Here is a 12,702-nt window from a genome sequence, read left to right on the forward strand (position 1 = left end):
ACCTTGCATCTTGGAGCCGGGAAGGAGTTCAGGAAGTCGTTGGGCCAAATCTTCCATTCAGCGCAGGATTCCCTTCCGGGCATCCTGAGGACGCACCAGACCCCAGCTGCTGTGGAACATGTTGAGTAAAGAAGTTCTTCCCTATCAAGACGCCTCCCCACTGTGGACCTCTTGCAGGTCCAGTCTGCCCCAATCTGCACAGGGCAGCCCTTTGGGAATTCACCTCTGCCCTCACGACCGTATGGAAAGCACACCGCGCTGGAGCCCAGAACCCTTCCCTCTGCGGTCTCCAACCTGAGCCCTGTGCAGAGGCATTAAGTACCCCGAGGATGGCTAAGGGGACCGAGTGTGCCCAGCTCTGCCCCTGCACCCCCACCCCGTCCTGTTCCTGTCCAAGCCACGCGGTGGGCTCGCGTCCTAGATACGAAAATGCAAATGCACAGACCACTCTCCCCATCCTCTTCCTCTCACTCAGAGGAGATCTCTATCACAAGGGCCCAGTGGACACAGAAGCCAGACAGCAAACAGGATATTGCGTTACAGACACTGCCGCTCAGATATCTGATCCTGACTCTGGCAGTGGGACTGTGGGGGTGGGGGGGGTGGGGACGACATGCCGTCTTCTTTGGCTTCAAGTCCATCTGTTGGGATTGGGGTTATGCGGACCCCGACCCCTGCCACTTCCTCCACTGAGCCTGAGCCCTGTGGCCTCTGCCTGTCTGGGTGCTGGGTTCCTGTGGCAGAAACAGCAGGAACTTTGGGGTCGGGTCTCTACTCTGCCCCTAACTAGTCATGAGATGTTGGGCAAGTCACTCACTCTCTGGAACCCCATTTTACTCCTTGTCAAATGGCAAAGCCAACGGTTTGTCCCCAGAGGGACAAACGTGTCCTGCCTGGCATGCAGGAGCCCTCGGTCACTGCTGCTATTATCACAGTCAGTGCACCTGCCGGGGAGGGCAGGCACTGCTCTCGCTCCACTCTCAGCGGTCGGAGATCCGCCCTCCAGGCCCAAAGGAGACTCTGAAGCCATAGTCTGAATGCAGGGATGTCCACATTCCACCCAGAGCAACTGGCATTTTCTGCGTGACCCGGTCACCCAGTCCCTTTAACCAGAGCCGAGGGGTGCAGCCCTCCCACTGCCAATGTTCAGAGCCAAGTCAGCCGGTACGGGACCTACGCGCACCAGACACACATGGTGACGGTCATCCCGGGGCCCCTACAGGGGTGCTCTCGAAGCCCACTCCACAGTCAGACCAGGCTCAGCTAGAACTCATGGCCGGACGTTCACAGAACTAGCGATGGAGATAATTCTTTACAGCTGTTGGAAGTACCAACTGCGTGCCAGGCCAGTGCAAGTTTTTCACACGGGTTATCTGCTTACTCTTAATCCCAGCAACCTGCCAGCAGGCCATCGCATCACCTGCGAGGAGTTCAGGTGAGGGCACCCTCTCTTTCAGGATGGGGCGGACAGCCTCGTTTGGGTCCTGGACAGAGGCCTGCACTGAATGAATCATCTGAGCCCTTCTCACATCTGCTAGTTCATTCAACAAACATCTGCAGAGTGAACACGGCGTCCTGGGTCACGTGTGCGCGTGTTTTCTCTAGGACACGATGAGGATGGGGTGGGAGCAGCGCTGGGGGGCGCTGAGGACCCGCGGCATGCCGGATCCTGGAGGTCGGCCCAGCCAACAGCACGCATGCCCCCAGAAAACTGCAAGGGACTGTCAGTGGGTTATAAGGTTCTGGGGCCAAGATCTGTTCCAGCCATGCTAGATTTTGAAAAAAGTTCTTTCTCAAGAGACTTCTCAGATTGCAAATACGTTAATATGCCTGGAAAATCTGCAGGCACAGGGACAGGACTCGCGGCATGGCCTAAACTTAACCACAGTGCCCCTCACTCATGATGCTTCTCGGGAAATCCAGAACATTCTCTGGGAAACGCTTCCCTGCTCCACCGTGTCCCAGACTCTGGAGTGTGGCTGCCGGGGGGAGCACTCCAAAATTGGTGGAGCTGGAGCCTTCCCTCAGGAATCCGGTGACAAAGAGCAGGACACAGTCGCTTTCCGACCCCATGGGCATTCTTCTCTACAGGGCCGTCCGCTCTGCACCCCATCCACGCCCTTTTGAAGCTCCTCACCCACCCTTGTTCCTTCCAGCACCTTCTCCCTCACCCTCTTCTAACAACCTTTTCTGTTACACAAAAAGAAGGATCTTGTTGTTTCTAGAACTTCCAGTGCTCTCAGTCAGTGGTGCAGAAACCCCTGGGTTAGGGTGCGGTGGGGGTTCTCCACCCCGGCTGCACAGGAGCACCACTGAGGGAAATTGAAAACCAAAGTTGCGCTGGCCGCACCCCACTTTCACTGATGTGGAATCTTCTGGGGTTGCTGGCGAGCCACTGGGTCGTAGAAAAGCTCCCTGCCATTCTCTGTGCTGTTGGGGCTGAGAAGCACTGGTCTAGGGGACATCCTCCCCTCCCTCGCCCGGGGTCTCTGCCGGCTCAGAAATTAGGAACGTCACTCCCTTCTAGCACTGGGAGGGACTCCCTCTGTCACCTCCCTTCCACTCTGCCAAGGAGAAACTCCCCTTCCTGACGAGACAGAAAATGTCTTAAATCTTACTGTCTGCATTTCTTGAGAGGTGAGCGAATGCATTCTCCCAATTCTCGAATTTGGGACTTCTGGGAATCCAGCTAATGCACCCACTGAAATTCATAAACCACATGATAGCTACAACCAAGGCTTTCCTCAGGCCACAGAGATGGGAGCCCCGTCTCTGATGGTCCCGTAAATGAAGGAGGCTTACTGGGGCCCCTACTATTCCCCTCACCATGTGACGAGGAAGCTGCTAAAAGGCACAGCTGAGTCCAAGCAGAGAAAAAACCGCTGTGGACATGGCCAGGACTGTCTGCACCCACGATGCCTGGGAGCATCATGCAACCAGGATGCTCTTTCTAATAACGTGTTCGGCCTTTCTGTGGTGTCTCTTTGGGCAAGAAATTGGCAACATGAAGCACACGGGTGTTTTGGAGCAGACTTCACCGGATGCTTCACCCTGAAGAAAGGACTCAGAACTTCACCAGTGACAGTGTCTGCACATCAGCTCATGGAGACTATAGCCCCTGGCTATGGGCTCAGGAAAATTAGCCTCCGTAGGACGCTGCCAGGCGCAGTGAGATTAGAGGCCCCAGAAAATCCCTCACATGTGGCCTCGGCCTCCATGACCCCACATAGATGGGTGCCCCTTTCCAAAACAGCAGGAGGCATTACTGCACCGTGACTCTGGTTTGAGAACGGCACAAGATGCAGCAAGCGTAAGCCCTTCCCGGAGTGGAGGATGAGTGACGGCCCTTGCTCGAAAGAACACTCACTTGCTTTTGATCAACCTATGAATAATGGGGAAAAGACGACCTTTCAGTGCTCCCAAAAGAGATACTGATTGTTGGGATCCGATGTCAACCCCAGGATCCCAACTTTTATCCCAAAAGCAACAAGAGAGGGAGAGGCACTCCCCACCCCACTGGGTCTGAAGATGCCCAGCTGCCCAGGGTAGCCCTCCATCCTCTCCCCAGGGCTGAGCCACATCAGCTCCAGGACACAGGAACACCCAGAAAATCCAAGATTTCACCATCAGGCAAAGGGCAGGAGTAGTATGGATTCACACATGGGCATTACCGGATGCTGTGCTTAATTAATATAAGGAAATAAAATCTCTTTTTGAGGGAAACAATAAGGTGGGATCTAATCTAGACAGCAGAGGCAACCCTAATTTGGGCAGAAAATACAGGATACCCAATTAAAATCTCAAGTTTGGATAAACAACAAAAAAAATTTTTAGTATAAGTATATCCCAAATATTGCATAGGATGTACTTATGATAAAAAAATTCTTTGTTGTTTGAAATTCAAATTTTGCTGAGCAGCCTGTATTTTTATGTGCTACATTTATCAAAAGGAGGCAGGTCCCAAAGTGTCCAAACATGAGCAGAGCTCACCTGATGGCTTCTGCAATCCGGGTACTCTCCTTTCTCCTGTCACTGGACAACCGGCCAATTAGGTAGGAGTAATCTAGGCCGCTGCAGAATACGCTGCCCACTGCACTGAGAAGCAGCAGTTTGCTGTCGTCCGTGGCCGCGTTGCACAGCGCTCGCCGGACCTCCTTCATAATCTGCGGGCAGAGATGGATTTGTGGGGATGTTAAGTGTCTACCTATGAGCCAGGGGCGTTCAGACCTCAAGCCTGCCAGAGGCCTCACCCCTGAGGGCAGAGCCAAGTACATGTTCTCTTCCTGTGCAGGAAGTCTCTCCTGAATACAAGCCACATCCAGACTAAGCAAAGAAACACCAAAACCAGAGCTCCCCTGCAGCATCCCCGAAGCCGTCACAGAGTGCTAAGAAGGTGGCAGTGAGGTCACTGGCCACGGGCTGGGAAGCCTGGCTTGGAGCCGTGTAATCCCTGGTAAGTCTCTGCAAATCTTCTTCCAGCATTTACACGTTTGGCTCTTTTCAAAGGTGTGGGGAAAAAAATTCCTATGAGCAGCCAGGTGAAGTATGTTAGCCTTCTCTAGGAGGCCAGGTTTAATTATACTCTTGCTTGTCCTTAATTCAACTAAGACTTCTGCATGGCTCGTAGGTGGCACGTGGGAAGAGGGCTGTGGCATCAGAACTCATAAAATTTTCAAGGTGCCAAGGAAAACAACCGTCAAACACAAATTCTGTATCCAGCTAAACTATCATTCAAAAGCAAGGGTAAAAATGAGGCATTTTTCAGCAAAAGAATGTTTACCACTCTTAGACCCTCACTGGGAGAATTTAAAAAGGATGCACTTCAGAAAGAAGAAAACTATATTCAGAAAGAAAAGACTGACATGCAAGGAATAATAACAGCCAGCAAAGAAACATGGTGAATGTGTTGATAAATCAATATAAGAATGACTGTAAAATCATCATACTGATATTGACCAGCTGAGGGTGAGGGTTTGCACAAGGGTAGAACTGGAGTCCAGGCGATAATATTGTGTCTGATGAGAGAGGAATGACAACCACATGCCAAGGTTCTATGTCTGGGAGTGGTGGAGAGGCGATGATCACATTTAGGCTTCACTATGTGTTTGTAACTTAAGGATAACTTCTTAAAAGTACATGGATTACAATGAATGGGGAGGGGGGTAAAATAAAGAAAGCTCAATCACTCAATCCAACAGAAGTCAGGGAAGGAGGGAAAAATCAGTGCAGAAAAGGCATGGTAAGAGAAAACAAGGCATGCACTTGCCTGGGTGGAGCTGAGAGTCCAACTGGGGAGACAATAAGTGAACAGGCTTTTAAAGGATCATTGTTAATTTTTCATTAGGCATCATCATAGGGTACAATGGGAAAATATTGTGAGAGCCAGTTTTTTTTTTTTAATTAGACTTTTTAAAGAACCCACTTATTAAGCCCTTGGAAGTGCCAGGGACTACGTCGAGTAATTTCCACATATTTTACTCCAAACGATAATCCCATAGAGGAGGGAATGGGATGCTGATCTTGCAGGGAGAGCGAGGAAAACACAGAGAAGTGACATAAGTCACCCGAGGTCAGAAGCAAGAGGCAGAACCACGGTGAAAATCTCACCCCCAGACCCCTTCTCTTTCTACTACTCCATACTGTAGGATGATTTCAGTAAATGGGTGAATTTTCACGGACAAAAGTAGGGCTGGATGTCAATCTAAATAGAGAATCTCCCAGCTGGTGCTCTGTGAGGGTGGGAGAGTCATTCTCCATTCTAACTGGGTATAAGCCACAGATTTCCTTTGAACATCAAAAAAAGCGAATGGGCCACTATCTTGTGGGTCCTTTAAACCATCTGCCTCCAGAAATAGACATGCTCTGAGCAATCCATGAACTCTATTTCTCTGAGAGGCAAATAAAAGAAAACCCTGCTGTAAAGATGCGAACTGGCATGCTACACAGGACTCAGAGAGTGGCCTCTCTCACCGAGGCCACATTTACTAGTCAATTAGTAAAGACAAAATCAAGCAAAACAACCACCTCCTTTATGAATTAAGCGCCAAGTCGATCTGTGCTTCGTTCATGTGAGAAAAGTACAAACTATATGTTGTAATTTCAAGAATGCTATGTCTGGTTAGTATAGCTTTCCTTTTTCTTTCTCATGTTGATAATCCAATTTGGAGAGACGGCTGGAGGTTCTACCTCCTTGAAGGACCCCCAATTGTACAACGCAACCGGTTTGCTTAAAGTGAAACATTCTAAAATGATTACTTCCTTTGCCTTCCCAAACAGGATACTCGGCACACACATAACTGCCTCTCGATGGTCCCTTGCTAGCCTGTAACAGACCAGTCCCCTCAGAGGCTCCCAGAGAATGCATCTGTAACAAATGGTCCAAGACTGCTATACATTTTGAAGCCCCAAATACGTTCTTGAGATTGACTGCCCTCATTAGCTGCCACTTGCTCCAGATGTATCTGCTGGCGAAAGCACAATGCCCACTGCTACCCCTACCTTCTGATCTGCCATGCCTTGGGAGCAGATAACCAAATTCATCACAAGGGAGTCAAGGGCACCGGGGTGGCTCAGTCGGTTAAGTGTCTGACTCTTGATTTCAGCTCAGGCCATGACCTTGCGGTTTGTGGGTTTGAGCCCCACGCTGGGCTCTGCACTGGCAGCATGGAGCCTGCTTGGGATTTTCTCTTTCCCTCTGTCTCTGCCCCTCCCATGTGCTTTCTCTGTCTCAAAATAAATACATAAACTTAAAAAAAAAACAAGTGGGTCAAAAGGGGGGAGTAGACCAGAGTCCCCCTCTCTACTTCATCTCTACTTGCTGAAAGCAGTCACCCAGGGCCCATCTCAGCTGTGACCACCTTCATGAATGCTTTCCCACATATCCCTGACTAAATGCAAACTTTTCGTCCTCCTGACACCCCAAGTGTCTTAAATCCCCCCAAGACACTTGTGACAAGCCCCCTTGTAGGATGTGAGCATCTTGGCCTCAACCTACCTCCTGCTTGATTTAAATCCCCGATAGGTGGCCCCGAAGATGGCCTTCAAGGATCCCCTCCACGGTAGTCACATGCTTGTGGCACCCCCTCCCCTTGAGGGTAGACTAGACCCGGTGACGTCCAACCGTGAAATATAGCAAGAGTGATGGGATGTGCCTTTCAAGAGGAGACTGGGATGGGGCGCCTGGGTGGCGCAGTCGGTTAAGCGTCCGACTTCAGCCAGGTCACGATCTCGTGGTCCGTGAGTTCGAGCCCCACATCAGGCTCTGGGCTGATGGCTCAGAGCCTGGAGCCTGTTTCTGATTCTGTGTCTCCCTCTCTCTGCCCCTCCCCTGTTCATGCTCTGTCTCTCTCTGTCCCAAAAATAAAATAAAACGTTGAAAAAAAAATTTTTTTTTAAAAGAGGAGACTGGGATATGAAAGGGCACAGCTTGTCTTGGCTATCCTGTTTTTCTCTCTCTCCTCTTGGGGCTCTTAATCTGGGGAAGCAAGGTGTCATGTCATGAGTTGCCATAGGGAGAGGCAAATCCATAGCCCATAGGAAGTAACCACATAACAGGGAACTGATGTCTCTGGACATTGACGACCTCAGACCTGCCATCAGCACTTGGGTGAGCTTACAAGTGGATCCGCCTCCACTGAGCCTTCAGTTCAGACTGCAGCCCCAGACAACATACCTTGACTGCAGGCTTTGACAGACCCTGAGCCAGAGGCATCCAGCTAAGCCACACCAGGATTCCTGACACACAGAAACTGTGAGATAATATTCATTGTTTTAAGATGCTAAGTTTAGGGCAAATTGTTATGCAGTGACAGATAACTAATATAATTCCTTAAAAGCTAAAACAGTCTTCTACTCATCTGTATAACCCTTGTGACACCTAATCCAGAACCCTGCATATAAACAAAACCTAGTAAGTGTTTACTGAATCGAATGTGTAGCACAGTATTTACCTCCTCAAGAAGTTTGCAGTGTAATGGGGGAACCAGACATTTAACAACCTACCACACAAATACACGTTCACTAACAACCGTAACGAGTTCTAGAGGGGAGGGGTGCATAGTGAGAGAAGGATATAACCTGGGCAAGGAGCTGGGTGGGGAGGGGTGGGGGTGGGGGTCACTCCTGCAGATGTGGTGGCTGAGCTGAGACCTGAACGAAGTGTAAGGCCACTAGGCAAGGAGGAAGGGAAGGAGGCACAGGTATGTGCAAAGGCCCTGGTGCAGGTGTGAACATGAAGCAAGCCAGGCTGATTGGAGTGCAGGAGGAGGGAAGGAGGCTGTGTGGTGCAAGGCGAGGAGGGTCGCAGAGCTGGGCAGGTTGGAACACAGCGGCCTCACCAGGCCGCGTGAATCGTTCTGATTTTTAATCAGTGCAACCGGAAATCACAGATGCATCTGAAATGCAGGAGCACACGTGTACACGTGCATGTGCACGTGCATGTGTAGAAGGCGTGCCTTGATCAGATTTGCATTCACGGCAGATCACTCTGCCTGCCGTGCGGAGAACCGATTGCAGGGGAGGAAATATGAAAGAGCACACTTGTTAGCAGGTTACTGCAACCGTCCAGAACATATTGGTCAGGATGGAAACAGGGAGAAAAAAGCATGTTAGCGGGCCGTTCAAGGATTAAAGCTAACAACAGGCCTTGGGGGCAGTATGGACGTGGTGGGTGTGATCCAGGGGTGTGAGCTGTGATTCCCGCGTGTCCACTGTGCCCCCGGGGATGGCGGTGGTGCGACTCTCTGAGTCTGGGAGAATCGCAGAAAACCGGGAGCTGAGCGAAGGCTTGGGGTCATCTCCCAAAGGGGGAGTAGATGAGCTTTTAATCACCAACACTTTGGGCAATCTATTTTGCTGGCTCTTTCCTGAAGGGGCATTTTCATTATCTTCCTGGTTCTTTGCAATATTACAGACAGGAGAAATATTACAACATACCCTCTAGCCTCAGAATCTAGTTAACACACCCAGTAATGTACGAATTTCTGCCCATGAGGCCAATCCGACCAACGTCCCACGTACAACCAGAAAAAGAAATTCAATCATGACATGCAGGGTGGCCTCACCCCAGCTGCTCCATGAATAAGTAAGGCTGGTCTGCTGGAGACCATTAAATCACCTCTGTTTCATTTTAACAATGATGGGAACATTTATTGAACGCTTCCTGTGTGCCAGGCATTCTGTGAGCCTCTTTGCAGACATGATCTCTAATCCCACAAGCAAGATATAGTACAACTTCTACAAATGAGGAAGCTCCAGAGAGGCAAGGTAACTTCCCAAGGTGAGATGGTGGAGGCAGGATGCAAACCTAGTCTACTAGCCTCCGAAATCTATATTGCTCTAACACCGCCCATTTCGTTTCACTGGGATCTTTCTTTCAGGGCTACTTTACCCAGTTGGCCAGCTTATCTGTAGAGTCAATCCACTTTGGTTGTTGAGACAGCTGAAAATACCAGATCAATATTTTTTTCCACTTTCCTCCTGTTCTGTTACTGACAGACACCAATTAGGAATGGAACCCCTAATTAACCAAGCCCGCGTCCCAGGAGCGGAGAACCTGTGCACCTGACATCAGCTGGACGCCACATGTCGTCCGTGGTGAGTAGGCAATGGTTAACACACAAAGCTGCTCCAAAGAGACAGAACGAACTGGGAGACTTCACATTTATTCGACTTGCGGAAGGAAAACGCTGTGCCTTTTAAAAGCATGCTTTTAAAATGTAGTGAAGTAGAAAAAAATCCAAGAAGAATTGGTCTCATGTGAATATTTCATGATGAGCTTAAAATAACAAGGTTTCCATGTGTATAAATATGGGAAGGGCAGCCTTCAGGGTAAACGACAGAGGTCTATACAGCAGAGAACCCTCAGGTGGTTCCTGAACGTGCAAGAGAGAGACCCCAAAACACACCCCTGAGGTTAAGCCTCTGTGTCTTTGCTGCTCCTATGGAAATCAGAGCGGGGAGGATATCGCAGGACAGGGAAAGGGGGGTGTGGACTTCGCCGTCTTCCGCAGGCCAGGCACCGGTCTGAGTGTAAGAAACAATACGGTGGCCGCAAGTAGCAAGGGTCCTGCTCCCTGAAGGTTACATTCCATTAAGCTGCATGATCCTAAGCCCGTCAAGGTCTCTAAACCTGCATCATCTTGTCTGTAAGGGGTGAGTCGTAACAACCCTACATCGGAAGGCTCCTGGATGAGGAAATGAGATAAAGAGTAAACACAGAGCATGAAGAGCCACGGGGAGCTGGTACTGTCACTGTTTTTGTTGTTTACCACTCTGCCACCCTGTCCCAGGTCGGTCTAGTTGGAGAGGGCTGCTTGGATTCATCTTTTCCCACATTTGCACCATCAAGAATCTCTTAAAAAATATCCATCTTATTTCTTCATTGCTCCCCCCAAGTACCCACAGACAACATCTTAAATGGTGTTGTCTACGTAAGAGCATTAAGTATGCACTGTTTCCCCGTTCCGTTCACCTAAAATATAAGCCTCATTAGCATTAAGAAGGTAAGGTGGAAAAAAAGCAGGTAAAATTGACTTGATTAAAATTTTAAACATTGCACATCCCAGGACACCATCAAGAAAGAAACAAGACAACTCAGAGGATGAGAGCATCTTTTCAAACCCTACATCTGATACAGGAGGCTTAAAACTCAATAATTAAAAACAGTTTTAAGAATAGGCAAAGGATGTGAAGAGACATTTCTCCAAAGAAGACAAGTAGCCAATAAGCACACGAAAAGATGCCCACCATCGTTAGTCATCAGGAAAATGCAAATCAAAACCACGGTGACACTACCCGACACCCACTCGAACGGCTATAATAAAAAGGACAGATGATAACAAGTGTTGACGAGGAAGCAGAGAAATCAGAACCCTCGCACACGGCCAGTGGGAATGTAAAATGGCACAGCCTCTGTGAGAAACAGTCTGGCAGTTCCTCAGAAAGTTACATCCAGAGTCACCACACGACCCAGTGGTTCCGCGACGAGGAGTATCTCCAAGAGCACTGAAAACATGTTCACGCACAAAAAAGACCCATGCACGAGTGTTCGTGGCAACAGGAGTCACAACGTAGTAGCCAAAAGTGGAACCGACACAAATGTCCATCACGGAATGACTAAGGGACAAAATGTGGCACATCCATACCATGGCCAAGCCGTGACGTACTGACATGCGCTACAGCACGGATGAGACTTCACGCTCAGTGGAAGAAGCCAGTCACAGAAGACCACACGCCATACGCTTCCATTTATGTAAAATGTCCGGAATTGGCAAATCCGTAGCGACAGAAAGATTTGTGGTCACCAGGGACATGATGAGGGAGAATGGGGAGGGGATGCTGGCAGACGGAGGGTTTCCTTTGGGGGTGTCGGGAATGCTCTGGAACCAGATCGTGGTGATGGTTGCATGACCTTGTGAACAGACTAAAAAAACATGTGCATTTTAAAAGGGTGAAATTTATGGCACGTGGATTATATCTCAATTGAAAAAAAAAAAAAAACAGCAAGAGAGCCGAGTGAACATAATTCCGTCCAAAGCAAAAAAAAAAAAATTTGACATGCCGCAAAGCCCGAGATATGGTATTTGGATTCTGGGGCTGCCCTCTGACTGTGTGACCCTGACTCATTTTCTGAATCTCTCTGTTTGCTGAGATCTTCGTCTATAAAATGGGATAGGATCACTACCCGGACATAAAGATCAAATGGGTAATGTAGGTGAAGTGATGAGCTCGTTGTGCCCCACAGTCAAGTTTGTGTGTGGGACACAAGAGGAAGCCAGAGCCCCGTTCTGAACAAGAAGCCCTCTCCAGCCTGACCCTCCCCTCTGGTCCCCTGTCTCTCACCTCAGGGGTCAGCGCGTTGTTGTCCGAGGTCTGGCTGGACAGCAGGATGTGTGTGAACCCCTCTTCCTTCCGCACGACAATGTCCCGAAACCTACAGTTGCTTTCGTTCTGGCGGACGCTGTACCTGAGCCTCTTGTCAAAGACATAGTCCTTCTCTGCTTCCAGCTTCCTCTTCACGGGGCTGTGCAAGTTTAATCCCCCGTTGGTCAGAGCAGAGCCTTCCAAAATCAGACAAAAAAAGTGAGAAACCAACATAGGAGCAATCACACCAGAGCGTGATCACAGAACGTTCAGATTCTCACAGAAAGGGTTGGATGTGGCTGGGACCCCCCCATTCACCCTCCTCTGTCCTTGGGTGGAGAATGGCCCAGGGCTTAACTGCCACAGCTCCAAGTTTGAACTAAGAGAGAGAGCTCTGTGGAGGGCCTGATATCATCTTTGATAGCCTGTGAGCCTCAGCTTCTGTTCCGAGGCCTTCGGCAACAAGGAACCCCCTACTTTGAAATCTGATGGCTGAAAAACAAAACAAACAAACCAAAAAAAAAAAAAAAAAAAACCCTGCAGTTTTATTCATAAATACCAAACACTGGAAGCAACCAATCTGTCTTTTAACTAGGTGAATGGATAAACAAAACGGCACGTTTGTATAAGGGAATATTACTCAGCAATGAAAAGAAAATGCCATGAAAATACACAAATGAATCTTAAACACAGAATGCCAAGTGCAAAAGGCCAGTGAGAAGGGTTGTGCATTGCATGATTCCAATTACATGACATTCTAGAAAAGGCAAAAGGAGAGAATCAGGCAAGAGATGTGTGGTTACCAGGATCAGGTGGAATCAGAGCAGGTGGAACAATGAA

General features: G+C 49.1%; 1 protein-coding gene across 1 annotated transcript in view; it reads right to left on the reverse strand.

The window, feature by feature from the left end:
* CDYL2 (chromodomain Y like 2) overlaps positions 1–12,702 on the reverse strand; it is a 170,730-nt gene that overhangs the window by 15,803 nt on the left and 142,225 nt on the right. The window contains exons 3-4 of the mRNA XM_043599735.1: positions 11,842–12,059; positions 3,991–4,163 (exon numbers count right to left, since the gene is read on the reverse strand). Of these exons, the coding sequence (XP_043455670.1) occupies positions 3,991–4,163; positions 11,842–12,059 (391 nt within the window). The remainder of the gene's footprint in view (positions 1–3,990; positions 4,164–11,841; positions 12,060–12,702) is intronic.

The sequence above is a fragment of the Prionailurus bengalensis genome, chromosome E2 (genome assembly GCF_016509475.1).
Source record: "Prionailurus bengalensis isolate Pbe53 chromosome E2, Fcat_Pben_1.1_paternal_pri, whole genome shotgun sequence".
Lineage (NCBI taxonomy): Eukaryota > Metazoa > Chordata > Mammalia > Carnivora > Felidae > Prionailurus > Prionailurus bengalensis.